The 19868-nt window shown below is 44.9% G+C and overlaps 1 protein-coding gene across 2 annotated transcripts in view; it reads left to right on the top strand.

The window, feature by feature from the left end:
* CDH13 (cadherin 13) overlaps positions 1-19868 on the top strand; it is a 1038265-nt gene that overhangs the window by 532423 nt on the left and 485974 nt on the right. For both annotated transcript variants that reach the window (XM_007182584.3, XM_057533958.1), the window contains exon 5: positions 7083-7235. In XM_007182584.3, the coding sequence (XP_007182646.1) occupies positions 7083-7235 (153 nt within the window). The remainder of the gene's footprint in view (positions 1-7082; positions 7236-19868) is intronic.

Raw genomic sequence — 19868 nt, 5'->3', positions numbered from 1 at the left:
AACTATAGGTAAAGGCAATAAGTGGGTTTTTTCCTATTTAACATGAAGTAGAAAACAACTTCTAAATTAGCATATACACCAAGCTCCAGTAATTACTCTTATATGTTTTTAAAAAGTTGTTTTGTTTTTGAGTTTTTTTGTTGTTTTTTAACTGTATAATAAGTAATATAGGCTCATTTTATGAAACCAAAAATATTCTAGAGTGAAGGAAAAAATATCACCCCTACCTCCATCCCCCAAAGACCTATACTATTCACATGTGATTTATTCCCTTTGGAAATGTGTGGGGGCGGGGGCTGATTATTTTCTAATTTTTCATCCTTTCGATCATATTGCTTATATACGTAGAGTCTTTTATCCTTTGAAAATAAGTATCTCCTGATTTTCTAAATAGGTAGAATTAGAGCATTAATTTAGCTGGCTATGACAGGGCAGAAGTGCTGGGGTATTTGTGTTGGAGCTGCTTTGTGCAGCGAGCACAGTGTGTGCTTAGACAGAGGGTCTTCACACAAGGGAACCCTTTGCAGATTATAAGGATGGGGAAGCGTTCTAGGTCCCTTCATGACTCCTGGGCATTACCACTGCCTGGGAAGTTAACTTTGGGGATTTGTAAAAAGAGAAATCAGAAGATACTGAGGTTGCATAGGTAAAGTGACCACACTTAAAAAAAAAAAGTACAACAGACTTTAATTTGTGAGTTTATGAAGCATTTTATGATCTTATAAAAACATGCAAACAAAGTTGCACTTTTTTTCAAAGCTTTAATCAGGTGTCTTATGTGTTCCAAACCCAGGAAATGTTAAAAGAGTAAGAAATAAATAGCCCAAGGGACAATTACCACCCCCAACAAAGAGGCCCTCTGCTCTCTGTGCCTTAATAGACCACAGTGGTGAGCAGGGCTAGACCCCGATGATGAGGTGGTCTCCCTGGAGCAGGGCAGAGGGTCAGGAGAAGCTCCAGTGAGTAGGCAATCCCTGGTGCTGAGTCCAGGAAGATCAGGAGGGGCTCTAGCAGACAGGACGGGGGATAGGAGTCCAGCTGACCTAGGTCCAGAGAAAGTGGCGAAGTTCAGAAGGCCCATGGCTCATGGTGGCAAGAGATAGAACTGGAGAAGCAGGTGGAGGCCCATCAGGGAGGGCCCTGGGGGAATTTAATCTGGGAGCAATGGGGAAACATTGAAAGTTTTAATCTGAGAACTGTCTTGGCCAGATTTGTGTTTGCATTTTGGAATGACTGTTCTGGTTTCAGTTAGGACAGGAAGGGAAAAGAGAGAATCAGAAACATGGAGGCCAGTTAGGAGACCACTGAAACATTCATTTACTTACTTGGTATGCAAATATTTGCTGAAAACCTACTGTGAGTGTTGTGTGTGTTCTTGGCCCTGACAACAAAACAGTCAAAAATCTCTAGTGGAGATCTGAGTTAAATTGCCAGTACTGGAGATTGGCAGAGGACAGAGCTAGAAGTTCTTATAGTAAAGAGAATATACAAAACTTGGCGACTATGGCATTTTGATGTATCAAATACATTTTCCGTAGGGGAAAAAAATGATGTCAGCACAATTAAGGAAATGTCTTAACCTACAGGGAAGCACCATAATGGGCAATTAAAAACCACACTGACTGAATAAAGACACAGACCTACTAGAGAATGGACTTGAAGATAAGGGGAGGGGGAAGGGTAAGCTGGGACAAAGTGAGAGAGTGGCATGGACATATATACACTACCAAACGTAAAGTAGATAGCTAGTGGGAAGCAGCCGCATAGCACAGGGAGATCAGCTTGGTGCTTTGTGACCACCTAGAGGGGTGGGATTGGGAGGGTGGGAGGGAGATGCAAGAGGGAGGAGATATGGAGATATATGTATATGTATAGCTGATTCACTTTGTTATAAAGCAGAAACTAACACACCATTGTAAAGCAATTATACTCCAATAAAGATGTTTAAAAAAAAAAACACACTGACTAAAGGTAATGTGGGGTTCTGGACTGGATTTTGGATCAGAAAACTGATAGAAGTAGAAAAACTGGTGAAACCTGAATACATAAAATCTGGAGGTTAGTTAGTTAATAGTCACGCATCAATGTTAATTTCTCAGTTGTGACCAATGTTCCATGGTTATAAAAGATGTTAATATTAGGGAAAATTGGATGAAAGGTATATGGGAACTTTATACTATCTAGGCAGTGTTTCTATAAATGGAAAGTTACTCCTACCCCAAAGTCTGTATCTATCTATCTGTCTATGAGATATAAAATATATTTATATTACATAAATATAATAATATATGTAAAAATATTACATACTATATATATATAACCTCCAACCACATTGAATAGAAAAATTATAGAATAATTTATACAAAATGATCCTATTTATAAAAATGTAAAAACATTCAAAATTGCTATATATTCTGTGAGTATGTATATATGTATATAAATTCATAGAATACCTTTAAAACACATTGCAACTTGGTATTGTTGGCTACTTGCAGCAGAGAATGGAGGTGGGAACGGGATTCAAGGGGGGGCCCTGGCTTTATCTGTAATACACCACACTCTGGAGGAAGTAGGCAGTGAAAACACCCTTCAAAACTCAGACCAAGCATCACTGCTTGCTCCAAGCCTCTGTATTTCCTGCCCCTCGCTGGGTGAAGAAGACTCTGATCCCACCTGAGCCATGCCACCGACACAGTTGATGTTCCGGTCACCCCCATTGCTGCCTGGGAAGTGACTTTACCCAGGTATGCAGCAGGACTCCTGTGTGCTATTTACACGCCCTTCCCAGAGTGTTGGCACCCGGCGTCCAAGTTCTTTCTCATCATCATTAGCTATTTTTTTTCATTCCGACTCAGAGGACAAGGAAGAAAAATCCCACTGTGAAGAGTAGTGTTGAATTACAAAGAATAATAGGAAAGACCAGCTAATTGTGAAGCCCTGCTATGTGGTATAATGTGTGTTAACAGCTGCTGCAGGAGCAGAGACTCATGACAGGATTTGTTCTGGGCAGGAGTGCACTGGATTTCTTACATTCCATCACATTAAACAACAAGAAAAGGACGATAGCCTTGGGGCCATAGCCATAGAGCAGCATTTGGACAAATCTTAGGAGTTTAACGTAGTATAATGAAGGTCATCTGGAAACCCACCTGACTTGCATGGAACAGCTTTGACGTGTGGCTGAGGCCTCCTTTGCAGCCATTGCATACCTCCTATTTCTCCAGCTCAGTGAGGCTGGAGTGGACCGGGGTCCCTCTGAAGCCCCACCTGGGGACCAAGAAGCCGGAGAGCTGTTGGGTAATTCCTGAATCTAAATTGAGCCAAGACTCCCATCTTTCCAGTGGAGAATGACCCCTACTCGCATGCTTTCTTCTCCAAGGTTCCTCCATGCCCTGGGGTGCCTTTGATACACACGGAAATGTGGGACTTGGAAAAATACCAACTCTGCTTTACTGACGTTCTAGAAAACAGGCTTTTAAGAGTTCCTAATAGTGTTATATGTTTAAAATAGGCCTGGAAGGGAGGTAGCAAAGAGGCCCAGCCTTTTTTCCAGCAGAAGTCTCCCAACAGTAACGGTGGAAACCATCACCAATCATAATGAGCGTGGATGGTGCTGAAATCCATCTAACTCGGTGGTCCTCAATCCCGGGTGTGCATAGAATCATCCACGGGGCCTATTAAAGCACAGATTGTGAGGCCCCACCACCAGGGTTTCTGATCCAGGGGGTCTGGGTGGAGACTGAGAATCTGCATTTCTGAAGAGCTCCCAGGTGATGCCCAGGCTGGTCCAGGGAACCATATCTTGAGACCAATTGTTGCAGGGAGAATGAGGCCCTTCACTTCCCTGTGCTGGCGGCCCTGTAAGGCTCATCAGTCTGGGGGCACCGTGCCTGGTGTGGCTATGAGCGCTCCTTCAAAACAGATACAGCACTGAGGACCAGGAGGCAGGTTCAACTGATATGTTCAAAGCCAGGCCTTTAGAAACAAAATGTTGGGCTTCCCTGGTGGCGCAGTGGTTAAGAATCCGCCTGCCAATGCAGGGGACACGGGTTTGAGCCCTGGTCCGGGAAGATCCCACATGCCACGGAGCAACTAAGCCCATGTGCCACAACTACCGAGCCTCCGCTCTAGAGCCCATGAGCCACAACTACTGAAGCCCGTGTGCCACAACTACTGAAGCCTGCGCGCCTGGAGCCCGTGCTCTGCAAGAAGAGAAACCAGCGCAATGAGAAGCCCACACACCGCAACGAAGAGTAGCCCCCGCTCGCCGCAACTAGAGGAAGCCCACATGCAGCAACAAAGACCCAACGCAGACAAAAATAAATAAATTAAATAAATTTTTAAAAAAATGTTGGAGAGAGAGAGAAGACTTGTGCACTGCTGAGCAGAGGTCTTGCTCCTTCCCCAGAGAATCAGTCATTTAAATCCAGCAGCCAGCACTGATTAAACAGGGTTCTCTCCAAGACCCTGCTTCCATGAGGTCACGTGGTTCAAGATCTCTAAGAGAGAGAAAGGAAATGACACAGACCTGATCTTTACAGCAGGAGGAAAAGTTGCCCTGGGAGGATTTCTGAGTCTAGAATTCAGCTTTCCATGTTGAGTGGCAGGTAGAGGAATGGGAGGATGGCAGTGTTTGCCTCAAGAGAGCTTTCAGGACTGTCTCCCACTGTGTTTCTTCCAGAAGGTCTGGGGTGCTGTGCTCCCCACCCTTTCAGAGCAGGGAAGGGTCAAGAAAGGAGAACAGATCACAGAAGCCTTCTCCTGACAGGTCCTTTCTAGTGGGTGTGGTCAGAAATCCACTCTTAGGAAGCAGGACAGTTCCATAGCCTTTGTAGGTTTCCCATGTTCATTTCCCTTTAGTTAATATGGCCTTTGGAGAGGACTTGTCCCACGGGTGTGTGTAGGGGAGCAAAAGGAAGAGGTTTTAATCCATATTTGGGCTGAAGTGGTAAGAGCAGGAGGGGAGTGATGGTAAATGTGAAAGAGACAAAGAGGAACAGAGTTGGCTCAGATGCCCCTTCCCACAGTAAGTCTGTTTCCAGAGCACTTCTGTCCTGAAACCAGAGACTTTTGTGAGTTTTGTTTCTAAAAAGGAAATGTGTTCCCTTAGAAAGGGATTTTTTTTATATTGTGGCTAAGATGTGTTTTATGCCTGGCGGTGTGAGTCTTACCCATTAACAACAATGGCATGACTTTGTTATTATTATCATTCTTATCTTAGTATTCTAATTGTCTGCTCTGATTTATTGAGCCCCTTCTATGTGCACACAAACTCTCAGCAACCCTGGGAAATAAGTGTCGTTATCCCTATTTTATAGATAAGGAAATCGAGAGCCAAAGAGGCAAAGAATCACATTCAAGGTCACAGGACTGATCGTTGGCCAAGCTAGGATTGAGACATATGTTTGTCTAATCAGTGGAGCTCCTCATTAAACAGATATTGGCCTTGGTCCCTGCTGTATGCCAGGCACTTTGCCAGGCATGGGACCCAGCGGTGAGCCCAATATGCTGAGGCTGTTGACCTCACGGAGCTTCCAAGCAGTGAGGGTAATGTCAGTTGGATTCAATCAAGTCAAGCAGTGACTAAAAATTCTTTTCATCAGAAGATACCACATACCTTATTTTTAGTCTTGCTTTGGATGATATTTTCTGTTAATTAAAAGAAATGCAAACAGAGGTAACTGGTGTTTAATCAAAATTCTCAGTGTATTTTAATAAAGAATATTTTAAATCAGAAAAAAACTGTACTACCCTATGGACTGCGTCATGCTCTTACTCCACTGGTCCTGACAGAGGAGGCTTGCCATGAGGCTCACGCTGCCTTAGGCACCACTGCCACCTGGTGGCCCACGTCAGAATTGCAGGCATGGCGCCCACAGAAGTGCCACCACTACACCTCTTCCTGATTCCACCAGAAGGCACATTTCTGGTTCAGCCACCTAAATCCTCCAGACTCAGTTGACTATATTCCAATAGGTGCCTGTTTACTTGTAAATTGATGACAGCCAGATCAGTATTAGCTTTCTTTTATCTGTTGTTCTGAATGTCTGTTGTGTTAGTGACCTTTATAGTGTTATAATCAAATTAATGTCTGCAGGTATTGATGATAAAGTGATATTAAATATACATGAATGCTTGTTAGAACTCTAGAACTAACCTATGCAACTTATGATTTTCTCTTTGGTTGGATACTTTCAGATGACATCAAAACATAACATAATTTGCCCCCTAATTACCTCTCAGCCTCACCTCTCCTCAAACCATTCTGGAATTTTCGAGGCTCTCTCACCTGCCTGCTGCCTGTCTATGCTGTTCCCTCTGCCTGGAACTGCCTTCCTATATCTTTACCTTTTGAATTTATTCTTTAAATGTCAGATCAAGGCTAACCACCTATAGTGAATTCAGCAATGACAGTGTTGCATAGCAGTGCCCCTAGGGAGATGGAAGATGGCTTCTGAATCCCATCCTTGTTTCTTTAATAACTGTGACCGTGACAAGCTTGTGTAATCTCCCCGAGTCTCATTGATTCCATTCATAGTATGAATAATAACGTTCCCTGCCCCCAGCATTGTTGTCAGAGTTTTTTAAAGTGTGTGTAAAATTCCTTCTCAGCACCATGCCTAGTACCTGGTAGAAGCAAGGGCATAGTTGGCGCTGTTGATGACTGCATACATGTAGATACCTAGAACCCTGATTAATGCCTGCCCGGTATAGGACTGTCAAATGTTTTCCATTGCTTATTTGGTCTTACTTGCAGAAAAAAAGCCTGTTTCCCGGGAGTTAAAAATAATACAAATGTTCAACCTTGAACTTCATGAAGTTACTTCCCTCTTAGATTCATCACTATATGTCACCCCAGGGCTGGTAAGCTTCCCCGGCTGAAAGCCACAAAGATTTGCATATTAGGATGAAAGGTGTTAAACAGTGATGCTATTTTTGGTGATGCTGCTTTAGTCAAGTTCATCCAGCACCTCTGCGTTGGCACCTGTGATTAGTAGATTGGTCACTGAGGTGTGTTTGTACTGTGCTTTCTCTGTGTTTTCCAGCCAGAGTCTTAAGTGTTGCTCTGTTTATCTGACCAGGTAGTCGATAGTGACAGACCGGAAGGGTCCAAGTTCCGGCTCACTGGAAAGGGAGTGGATCAAGAGCCTAAGGGAATTTTCAGAATCAATGAGAACACAGGTAGCGTCTCCGTGACACGGAACTTGGACAGAGAAACGATCGCTACCTATCAAGTGAGTACCCCTCCCCCCCGCCGAGTGCCCGCCCCACACGCAGAGATGTGCCTTTCAAAGGCTGCTTCCCTCCCCCTGAGCTCATTATTTCTGTGCTCCGTCAAACCCGGGGCTGCGCGGCTTTAAGTGTGTCTCTGTGGAAGCCGAGTGGCATTGAACGCTGACAGAGCAGCAGTGGGGGCCCCTATCTCATCAACGGAGCCCCCCAGCTCTGTGCGAGACTTTGGGCACAAAAAGCCAAGAAGGGGGGGCCCTGAGGGGATCTCAGAGGAGGTCAGAAACCTTACATTAACATTGGTTTTCCAGAAACCAGCGTGATAATGAAGAGCTGAAAAAAGTATAAACCCTTGGACCTGATCATTCTACTTTTAGAAAGCCATCCTGAGGAAATAGAGAGGAATTTAGTTAGATTTTTGTACAATGATGTTATAGCAGGACACGATCCTTAAAATGGAAACAGTTGCTAAATATGAAGCAATATATAATGGTTAAATTACGGCACAATTTTGCAAGGAAGTTTTCTACAACCATGTAAAATATTTTTGAAGAAGTTCTAGTTATATGGGAGATTTTCAAGATATTGAATGGAAACAGACACACCAACACATATGGTATCCTCATTACAGATGGAGTATTTACACATATCATGATGGGTATGTTTGTGAAGAAGCATGACAGAGGAAAAATCAAAGTGTTGGTGGTTGTATTTGGTGTTGATTTTTTTTTTCTGATTTTTCTACAATGTACTTGCTTCTCTTTTATATGGAGAAACAAAAGGCTATTTGTAAAAGGATAGTTTCAGAAGTTGACACCTGTTCAAGATTCAGAGACCAAAGTAATTGCACACAGATATTGGGGTGAGCATTAAATCTCATATAGGCTCCAGGTCTGTCCTATCACCTCTCTATGACACCCGCAAGAGTCCCATCTCACAGCCTGTATTAAGGACCCAAGCCTCTGAGGGCAGTAAGCTCATTTTTCAAGAAATGGGACAGGATTCCCAGCCATTTTCGGGGAAAGCCTCTGTGGGATGCAGCTCACTGAGCTGGAAGCAGGCACTTGGGAACGAGGCCCAATCAACAGTGTTTGCTTTCCATCACCATTGCCCGTCACATGCGCATATTTACCTGGATTGGGCTCTGGGGGGTGGCGGCCAGTTTCTAGGACTGGACTTGGCATCTCTGGTTTTCTTTGTCAAAACACCTTGTAAGAACATCCCAATCCCACTTCAACAAAATTACTTCCTCTTCCCTAAAAAAACCTCCATATTCTTCCTTTTCTGCAGACAGAGGGTGGAGGGACATTGCATTGGAGAGTCAAGTGCTCTGGCTGGGAAATGGGTACCCTGGGTCTAGCCTCCTCTGTCACCATGAGATACTGACCTTGGGAAGACCAAGTAAGCACTGGTTCTCAGGATTCCACCCATAAAATGCAGATAACACTTGCCTAGCCACCAGCTGGATTGCTGTGAGTTTCCAGTGAGGAGAAGATAGAAGAGGGCATTAGAGGCATTAAAATACTAGACAAATACAGGGCAGTGGGTGAGGAAGGGCCCATCCAGCCTCATGCTGAACAGGGTGTTCCAGGGTCCCGGGTCCTGGGAGGACCTCCCTCTCAGAAACTTTGCCAAAAGGCAGATGCTGTGAGCATCTGCAGGGGGTACCATCTGTCAGAGGATGCCAAAGGGTGACCAGTGTGCATCCTCAGTGAACCCCCGGCACGGAATCTGGTTGTTGTAGAAATTGAATGTTGGCACGCTCAGAAGTTCCCAGGTCCAGCTGGACTTGACGGTGACCACAGGTGACCTTGGCAGCTGTCAGTGTCCAGCTGCTGTAGGACAAGCCAGCTGCAGACCATGGGTAGATGCCCTCTACTTTTTCCCTGCCTGTGATAGGAATATCTCTTAATTTTCAGACGCAAGGAACTAAAGATATGATAAATTTCATAATTTCATAGCATGGTGATTCAGACCTCTGGGGTTAGCAAATTGCCATTCAAGTCTCAGCACTGCCGTTTACTGTGCTGTTTTTATCTTGGGCGACCCACTTACCCTCTCTGAGGATTTTTGATTCTCCTCCACAAAGTGGGGATAGTATCAGCATCTCTAAGGACTGTATTAAATGAAATAAAATTATTTTTGCAAATTCTTAGCACAATGCCCATCACCTAGTGAGCTTTCAGTAAATCAGAGCTGCTCTTACTCATTTTTTTGCTGAAAAAGATTTAAATTTTTTGGTTAAGTTCCACAAGTTTTTAACAACAGTTTCCTACCTTCAACTGTGAGAAGGTTGACATCTACCACAGACTCATGGTTTTTCCTTCTATCCTGACAGGAACTGAACTTCATAGCATTTGCTGCCCCTCTTTTAAGTAAAGAGAGAGATTCCTGGAGGAAGCTGAGCTCTAGAATTACCTAGGAAATTAAGAGGGTACAAGATAAAGAATAAAGGAGAGGAAGTCTTCTTGGGAGTGTTCTGTAGCCTGGAAATAGGACTAGCGTGAATCAGAGAAACCGGAAAAAACTGGTTGCTAGGAGTGAGAACTGGTAAATGAGAGGCTGAGAGATGCCTTTTTGGGGTGACTCTGTAGGAGCTATTTTAAGAGCTGAACAAGAGTTTCGATGCATGCATGGCTAATTGATCCTCTCTGATGTTTGTGGGACCCAAAGGTGGTTTAAATCTTCGTCACCCTTTTGGGAGTCCTTCCACATTCAGAGAGAGATTTCTGGGCTCTGTAAACCAGGGCCCACCTCAGAGTGAACATTCTCCTTAGATGGCAATGACCTTGATCTCCAGGGACAGTGAGGGGAAGATGCCTTGGGGCAGTTACAGCGGGAAGAACTCAAACACCAACACTCAAGGACTGATAGGGAGTGGGAGTGATGAGAAGGTGGCCTTTGGTCAATCAGGTGGCTTGGTTTTGATGTTGTCAAAGATACCAGTCAGAGATTTTCTTTAAGGAGAATTTTTGATTCATGAAGTGTCCCTTTCCTCTGGCTTCCGAAAGCTGAATGCAGGGCTGTCAGGTACAGCTGTGCAGGGATTTTACTGCACAAGGGGGATGGCTGAGGGATGAGAAAGGCCTGATCCAGCCCCCAGTTTACTCGCCAAAAGCTGCACTGCAGTTCAGGGCTGTGTCCACAGGGAGAGGGCGGCCCCTTTCTAACGCTCACAAAGGTATCAGAGGGCAGGGTTGAGTAGAAAACCCCACTATTTTTTTATTGGGTCACTATTATTTAATTTGGGTCACTTTTATTTTTATGTAAATGATAATAGTGATTAATATCAACGGCTCTGGGGTCAGAAAATTGTTTTTCAAGTCAGCGCTGCTGCTTACTGAGCTGTGTGATCTTGGGCAACCCACTTACCCTCTCTGATCTTGTGATTCTCATCCATAAAATAGGGATAGTACTAGCATCTTTAATGCTTGTATTGAGTTGGCCAAAAAGTTCATTTGGGTTTTTCCATAAGGTGTTACAGAAAAACCCGAACGAACTTTTTGGCCAGACCAATAAAAGATGAAATGACGAGTTTTTGCTAACTAATAGTTGCTAAACAGCTAGTAAAATAGAGTCTGGTCTGTAGCATAGAGCATCTCATATTTTCCCTTAAAGTGAGGCCATGTAGTATGTAGCAGTTACAAACATAATTTTGCATGTAGCCATGCTGGCTGAATTAAAAGCACAGCTTTTATGGACTAGCTATGGGAACTTAGGCAGGGTATCTGCCTTGATTTTATCATCTGTGAAATGGGGACAATAATAATACTGATCTCATAGGATTCAATGGGCTAAATGAGTTAATGCGTGTCAAGCATTTGGAATAGTACCAGGAACATGGTAAGCCCCATACAGTCTTACCACATGAGTGAGAATTAGTGAGGGGAAAGGCAAAGGAGGTAAATGAAAACTGGTGGTGGCCCAGCCTTCCCATCTCAAGCATGAACTTCTCTTAAATAATCTTGAGTTTATTTGTAGTTTCATAATGTACTCCGTAGCATATCGATTGATTCATCAATTCATTCCTTCTTAATATATTTGATTGAGGACCTGCAGGATGAGGAATATAATGGGAAATAAGACGCACCAGGTTCCCTGCCCTCACGGAGCTTTCATTTTAATGCGTAGGCTTTGTTTCAAAATAAACGGATTTAAGTTCCTCGCCACTGTGTACAGGTGATATGCCAGGGAGTTGTGCCGTGTTCGTTGTTCTTCTTGGTTTACCCCTGGCGCAGGGCCACATGTGCCCAGTGGAGAGGCTGCTGGGGCTTGGCGGGCATACAGTGTCTGAAAGGAGTACCAGGGGTACAGCGGCCAAACGGCGGCCTGGCCTGAGCCACTCTTCACCAGCCTCACGAGGCCCCAGTTTCTAATGCCAGGTCCCCCATGCCTCTCGCTCTTCAATTTAGTCTTTGTCCTGTTTTCTTCGTGTCCCTGCTGAGGAAGGTCCCTACCTATTACTCTGTGTTTGGTTCTGCTATTTCTGGATTTTAATGAGAACTGGGTTCCTGCCTTCTCAATATACTTTGGGCACAAGAAAGTTGCAAATCCACTTCATTTCAAGCGCCTATTTAGAAATGATTTACTGTCTTAGTGCAGTTAGGTCCATCTTGTCCCTGGTGGGCATTGTGGTTGGTTGCAAATCCGCTTCTTCGAAGAGCAGAATCCTGGGTCTCCAATTCCCACATTTTACTTTCCCCTCTTGCAAGTTTAAAAAGCAGAGAGCACATGGGTGAATTTTGTTGTTGTTTATTTTAAAGGTAAGTGCTATTCACATGCAAGTTCATGCTATGGTGCTAGCATTTTCCAAATCCAACAAGAAAGCATTGTGAACTAAGCCTCAGAGATTTGCACGAAAAGAAATAGTCTGAGATAAATTTGTCCTTGAGCCCCTGAATGTGTATCATCATTAAAGTTACTGTTTATTGAACTCTACGTGGCTGATGTTGTGCTAAACAACTCATATACATTGTCTTACTTAATCCATTCACACAAGAGACTTCAGAAGTAGGTGTTAACACCATTTTATAGATAAGCAAATAACTGTTAAATAACTTTTTCAAGGTCTCCCAGCTGGTGTGTGTTGAATCTGGGATCCATATCTGTTTCTCTCCACTTCTAAAGCCCTGAATTTTCAATTACTAAGAAACACTTCTTCCTATTTTACCTCCAACTAGACTCTGATGTCTAATCTGCAAATTCCTAGGCCTCTTTCCCAGGAACTCCACTTATTGGAAGGGGATTTGACTCGCTGGATGACCTGTTTCTTCTTAAATACTGTCTTTTTCCAAGACCCACGGCCACCTGCCCACTCTCCCTGCTGCAGCCCCCAAAGGGCTTCCCATGCTTCTGACCCAAAGTGGCACCTGGCAAAATAATTTAGCTCTTGCCGTATTGGAAGCTGACACATTAATGCAAAGCCTCCTGAAATATTACTCATTATTATGCATTTTGCCAGCATTTGAGTGATTTGTGAACTCTTCACTGGAATAAAGTAGTGTAAATGATTCATGAATGACCAAGTTTATGAAATTCTATAAAAATATTAGCAGGTGGTAATGATTCACTCACACTGTGTCTATAATCTGCTGGCTGCAAATTTGTCAATATGGGAGGACAGGAGTGGAGGGGGAGACAGAGTCTGTTAGGCAGGTGGGGGGTTGGAGTTGGGCCCAGCAGGGGGTGAGAGGTGAAACAGGAAACAGGAGCTTGGTAGTGGGCAGGTGTCACGGGCAGGAGACCTTCGCCCTGCTCCATTGTCCACCGTGGGAGATGCACCAAGCACTGGGGATGTCACAGTTGGATGGGAAAAGAGGGGAGCACTTGGAAAGAGAACAAGAACTGACATTTACTGAGCACCTATTAAGTCCCCAAGAACTCTCTAGACCTCCACATTCACAAGCTTTATTATCTTGTCCTTACTGACGTGTTAGCTGAGGGCCAAAGTGTTTCCCAAGATATATTACTGTTTAATGTGGGTGTTAACATTTATTGAACATTTACAACGTGCCAAGGCTCTGTGCTACATACCTGAGTGATGATCTCATTTAATGTTTATAAAGGTGAGCTTGATGCGGTTATCATTCTCAATTATAGAACTGGTAAAGGGAACCATCTGTGTTCTTGGTCTTAGAACTCGAGTAGGATTTCATTGTGTCCTTCTGAAAATGTGCTCACATTTTCTGGGATACAACTTGCTCTCCTTTGAGCCAAATTTCTAGATAAGTTTGGACTTTATGGCTAAGAGTATCACTGTGAATTTGGAATACACCAGACAGGCAAAGGGTATCTATCCTTGCTCCTGTGTTTCCCTTCATTTGTGGCTCTGCCCCAGTGCTAACACATATGACAATTTAGCAGAAAGTACATTAAGATGAAAAATGCTGCTGTCATGTGGAAGTATGTGTATCATACTGTTAGCAATCATGAGACAATTGGGAGATGTAGATTTACTCAGATTAGAGAGTTATAACAATGTCCATGTTGTACATGGATGACGTACACATTACGTTGATAAAATTGCGCTGCCCTGGATAATACTTGTACTTGGAAATCCTCCCCCAGCCCTCAGTTCTGGGGACAAGCTAATTCTTTCTTCATCCTCTAGTCTGATCTTCCCCATGGCTGTCTTTTTTAGTTGTGATTCCTCCAACTAACATACAAACAAAAGGGTTTATTGCAGGGTACAGATGGCTTATAGAATTGCCAAAGAGACCCAACAACCTGGTTTACATGTAAAACGACCAGAAACAGCAGTGCCACAGGAAATACCCAGCCATATGTGGTACCATTCTAGTGCAAGGGTTCTCAGCCTCAGTACTACTGACATTTAGGGCTGGATAATGCTTTGTTACGGGGGCTGGCCTTGGGCATCACAGGGTGTTTGGAAGTGCACCTGGCCTCCAGCCACTAGATGCCAATAGTATCCCCCAGTGCCAGTCGTGACAATCATCCAGATACTGCCAATTGCCCCACGGGGGCAAAATTGCCCCCAGCTGAGATCCACTGTTCTAGAGGAGTCATCATCACTGCCACCTCTTCCTGTCACCCTGCTCCTGCGATGCTCAGAACGGGGTGCTAGCGACTCTGCCTTGGCTGCCCTGAAATGCTGGGTGACTCTGATGCCATGCTTTCCAGAACCTCCAATCCCCAAAGCAGGGCCACTGCCTATGTCTCTCACTTGCCTCACCGAGTCGCATGATGAGATGTGTTCAGGGAAGACCCTGTATCATAGGAAGGACTCCAGCTGAGCTAGCAAGGGGCCTGGGGCGGGGGCTGTCACCTTCAGGGTCAGCCACGCCATCTGGGATATAACTCGCTCTGGATGAGTTATACAGTACAACTTATTGCAGGTGAGAGGCGGTCAGTGATGAGGATGGCTAGCCGAGGGCCAGTGACCGGTCCTTGCCTGGAGAGTGTGGCTTCACCCCTATCATCTCGTCTCAACATTTTGGTCCTGTCGATCAATAAGACATATGGCCTAGGAAAGCGTCCTAACTGGGAGGAGACAGAGGACTTGGGTTAAAAGTTTAGGCTTTGGAATCAGACCTACTGAGGTTAGACAGACCCTGCTAACAGAGGAGCCATATGAAATTGCCATTTTTATAGTTGAAAAAAGGGTGAATAGCGGCCATTTCATGGTTTGTCCTGATACTGTATCACCTTTGGCAAGCTATTTTCTTCTCGAGCTGTGTTCTCATCTTTAGAACGAGGGTGAGATTGCAGGACCGTCTCCTCGTGGTATTGCAGTTGGTGAGTGGGGTGTGTAAGAACAGTGCTCTGTACAGTCACTTACTGAGTGTTCCAGAATTGGGAGCCGTCACCTCATGTGCCAGTTTTGTAGTTGAAGCTCCCTGCAGGGGAAAGAGAGGTGAAGCAGGTGCTAGGCATCCAGCGAGCAGTTAAATGGTTGAATGTCAGTAACACCGTGTGTTCCTCCGGAGAAGGCAACCATCCAAATGGGCGGTTTTCAAAGTGCGGCCCCCCAGACCAGCAGCAGCGTCTGGGAACTTGTTAGAAATGCAAATTCTCAGGCCCCACCTCGGGCCTAACAAGCCCTCCAGGTGGTTCGGATGCTGGCACATGTTTGAGAACCCCAGGTCTAAATCCCCTAAGTGTTAACTTCAGGGCAGCTGGCTTGATTCATTAATTTGCCTCAGTGAAGGTGGCCTTTAAGCCATTTCCATTACAGTGCTGCTGGGGTCATAGGTTTGTGCCTGAAAGGTGCTTATTTCTCCAGGTGCCCTGGTACGCCATGTGAAAGCCCTCTCAACCCAATCCATACTCTTCAAAACTGCCTTTGTTTTTGTTTCGTTAATGGCCCCTGAGAGCCAGGCAGATTTGTCCCAAGCCTCTTTGCTCTTTCTTCTATAGACTTTGGATGACTGTTAAATACCATGTTACTGAGTCTTTGCTTATTTCTCAGACCAACCTTTTAGGCCAGAGATGAAAGTGTCTTCAGAAGATTTGAGCCAGTTCAGGCAAAAATAATTCCAGATAGGAAGAAGCTGGCCCTGGGCTCAGCAGAACCAGCTTTTCTGCCACCTTAGATCTGTAACCTTGAGTAAGTTATTTGTGGTTCTCAAACTTTGCTGCACTTTAAAAAAATCACCTGGGGAGCTTTTAAAACCCCTGATGCCCAAGCTGTACTCCAAACTAATTAAATCAGAATGTGTTGGAGTGGGACCAAACCTCAGTCCATTGATCAAACTCTCCAGGTGTTTCCACTGTGAAGCCAAGTTTGAGAACCACTGAGTTAATATAATTCATTGATACCCCAGTTTATTCATCACTAGGATTGGGGTTAATGACACCAACCAATGATTTGTTGTGAGTGTCAAATGAGATATACAGGTAGGAGTTCCTAACACACAATGGCAGAGAATCAAAGATATTATCTCCCCTCAATCAACCGCTTCACTCAGTGAATATCTGAAACAAACTCCTTTCTGATCTCTCTTTTGACACAAGCACTTAAAAAATTGAAATGCAGAGAAACACAATTTGATAAATAAGTAAACGGATTGTTTTCTGACTCACTTTAGAAAAAAATAATTCAGGAATTGCTCGCAGTCTCTCCCCGCGCCAGTACCTCCAAGCATCTCCATCTGACTCTTTCCCGATTGGCTCTTCATGTTTCCAAGCACCTCATTTTGCAACCTGGGCTTATCTGCCAGGTGCACCTGGTGAAACTGAGGCATGAAGAGGTTAAACGGCACCGCTGCAGCAGCCGCATACGTGGATTAGACCACCGAGTTGCTCCTGACTGATTACTTATTTGGTCCACTAAGCAAAGCTGCTTCCTCACTCAGGGCTATGGAAACATATTTTCTAAACTTCATTAGCACAAACTCCTCAGAAGAGGTTCAACTTGAATCTTGGCAGGTGGGAGAACCCCGCATTCCTCCCTCAACTTTCTCCTCCCCTCGCCTCCCAGGCACCTGGCCCACAGTCTGGACCTACCAAACGTTCATGGCATGAATAAATGTGTGATGATCAATTTTTCTTTTTTTCTTTTTTTTTTTTTTTGTTTTAGTTATCTAACTATAATCAAATCTTTTTCCTCGTAGCTTTTTTTCAAATGACTTGGTGGCTTTTTTTTTTTTTGCCCAAGATGCTGAAGAACCACAAAATATCAGGACTGCAAGAGCCTTTAGACCCATTTTATCTAACCTGCTAGATTTATAAGTAAGAACAAGTTCAATAATTGACAAATGGTTTTGACCCTCAGTACTGAAAAAAAATGCTGTTGCTATTTTGTTATCCCTCCAAAACAGGCATGGTGGCCACCCCCTCTGGGACTAGATCCTGCAAACACAGATAAGACACCCACTCTAGCTTCCACCACCCACTCTCCATCTATTTGCATCATCAGTAGGCATACAGGGTTTGGGTTTTTTTTTCACATTTTGTAAAAATGGGCTGGGGAGGGAAGGAAGGAGGAGTTAGTCGGGAGCAGGGACCAGGAGGAGGAAGGAGCAAAAGAGAAGATGAAGACAGGCTGTCCTCCTCCTCTGGCCTCTTAAAGTGAGCTTGACACTTTGGGGTTAGAGGGCAGAAAATGATGGAAATTATTTTTTTTATGAGATACTTTGCAAAATTGGAGGACCAGAAGCTAATTAAACCAATGGCAAAAGACCGGGTAAGATTCCAGGTTCAAGCACTACGGCTGTGAGGCCAAGCAACAAGGGATGACAGTTCTAAAGCAGGCCATCCCCCTGCCCAGAGACTCCTGCAGCACCTTGGCGTGGGAAGGGTTGGTAACTAGGGTGTGGATCACCATGGCGAAGCTCCCTCGAGTGGCCCAGATGAAGGAGGAAGAAGCTGACACTGATCAGGGGGCACTTGTGAAGTCAGCTTTGGGTTTCCCAGGATGTGCCTGGAGTGATGTTGTGATGGGGGCTAAGTTCCCTTTGAGCAGGTGGAAACCCAGAGTCCCGTGATGGGGAATAAGGGCACATGTGACCCATGTCCTCACTGAGGCTGCGGGAGCTACCGACCTCCAGGTTACCGAGCTCAGTTCTGGCTGGCCCCCTGCTTAAAGTTTAATTGAAACAGACTGCATCAATTAGAGAACTGAAATGGAGTGAATCTGTGAGCAAAATCCCAGGATGAAAAGGAGAGTGCGGAGGACCCTGCTCTTCTGCCAGCTGAGCCTTCTCTTCCAGCCAAGAGAAGCGTAGCAAAGTGGACAGCACTTGCGGAGAGGCGACCTGGGACTGCCAAAAGGTTGTGCACACATGAAGGCCAGCATGCGCTCAGCAGCCCCATCAAGCATAATTCAGATCAACTACAAGATTTATTGACTCAGCAGACATCGATGGGATGCCGAACTCATGCCAGCCACTGGTTCAAGTTACTGGGGATAGAGCAGCAAATCACCACCAAGTTTCTGCTTCATGGAACTCTGTCAATATACAGACATTAGTGGGTATGTAACACATCAGGTTGTTATACATGCTGGGAATAAAAATGGAACAGATTAAAGATGCAGAGAGTGATGGAAGCAGCTGCATGGTCCAGGCAGGCCTCACCTGGAGTTGACATTTGCAGGGAGACCTGATGGAAGGTCTGAGGGCAGGAATGCTGTCCTTCCCTCTCAGGTATCCTTGACATCAGGGGTTCTCATCCAGGGTGACTGTGCCCCCCCCCCAGGGGCATCCGGCAAAGCCTGGCGACGTTTTTGGTTGCCCCAACTTGGTGTTACTGGCATCTAGTGGGTCGAGGTGAGAGATGTTACTCAACATCCTACAAGGCACAGGACAGACCCCATGTGTCATGCTTTGCAGGCACCAGCATGGGGCTGGCCTCTTAGAGGATCTGGTTTGTTCACTGAAATATTCATCAGGCTTGAATAGACAAGAGGTCTGTTCATTTCTAGGGCACAACAGCACGGGATACTGTCCCCGTCCTTGTAAAGCTCTTGGTCTAGTTGGGGATGATGATTTGTAACAAGACACCTACACCACCATGGGACAAGGGCAGGGCCATCAAAGCAAGTGATGAAGAATGAGGAGGAGTGTTAGCCAAGGGACAGGAGGGGGCAGGGCAGGAGAGTGTTCCGGAGAGAGGGGGCAGAAGAGCTTAAGCTGCTCTGGAGAAGTGAGACAGTGACTCCTGAGGGAAATAGGAAATGGACTTGACTAGCGGGGGTGGGGGGTGGGGCGAATGCCGAGGAATGAGCTTAGACGTAATAGCCCTTGGTCACGGGCAGATGTTAGAGTGTTTCAGGCTGAAGAGTGACACGGTCAGATTTGGATTTTGCACAGACCGCTCTGCTTGCCAGTGGAGGACAGTGAGAGGCAGCGAGTCCTGTCTCTGGGTCTCTGAAGCCAGAGTGGCACAAATCACATAAATGATGTCCTCTCCCGGAAGACCTGGGTGGTGAATTCAAACTCATGGTGAAGATATTAAATATACCTTTGGGTGAAATAAGTAGCAAGAATTGGGGGACCTGGTCCCACCAGGGCTTGCAGAGTAGGGTAAGGAGCTTGGATTTTATTCTAAGGACGCCTAGGAGGGCTTTAAGCAAGGGAGTGACATGCAATTTGCATTCCAGGAAGATAAGATTTATTCGAGAAAGTCAACAATAACATTCAAATTGCCATGAAATAGAAATTAATTCAAAAATGCATTCATTTGTTGAGAACCCACTACCTAGCAGGCACTGGGAGAGAGAGATAAAAGATAAACCCTGCCTTCCCCGAGCTCAGCCTTAAAGTTCCCTTCTAGACAGAGTAAACCAGAAAACCTCTCCTTATTCTAAATCCATGGGTGGAGGGGTGGGGAATACTTTATGTGTTTGCCTGGTCCTACCCATTTAGTTTGGCTCAATCTCCAGGCCAAGAGAGCATTCCCTGTTAAAATTCCAAGCTTTTTGTTCTTTCTTCTTTGTGAGTTTATCAGTGGGCTATCTCAAAATTGTTTATTAAACACAGTTGGCTGGAGCTGTTAGCTGTTGATTTGTTTGATTGGCAGCTGTTTTAAGATCTTTATTATGAAGAAGGCTTATCTTGTTCTTGCAATAAGGCGTTATGTGGCAAAAGATCATTTCCATATTACTTTTCTTTCTTCTGAAGGTATGGATATTTGCATAATGGACTCCTTTATGCAAAGTCCATGTTTCTGGTACCATG

Source organism: Balaenoptera acutorostrata, chromosome 19 (genome assembly GCF_949987535.1).
Source record: "Balaenoptera acutorostrata chromosome 19, mBalAcu1.1, whole genome shotgun sequence".
Taxonomy (NCBI): Eukaryota; Metazoa; Chordata; class Mammalia; order Artiodactyla; family Balaenopteridae; genus Balaenoptera; species Balaenoptera acutorostrata.
Note: the sequence above shows the minus strand (reverse complement) of the source record. Positions and strands in the feature narration are given on the sequence as shown.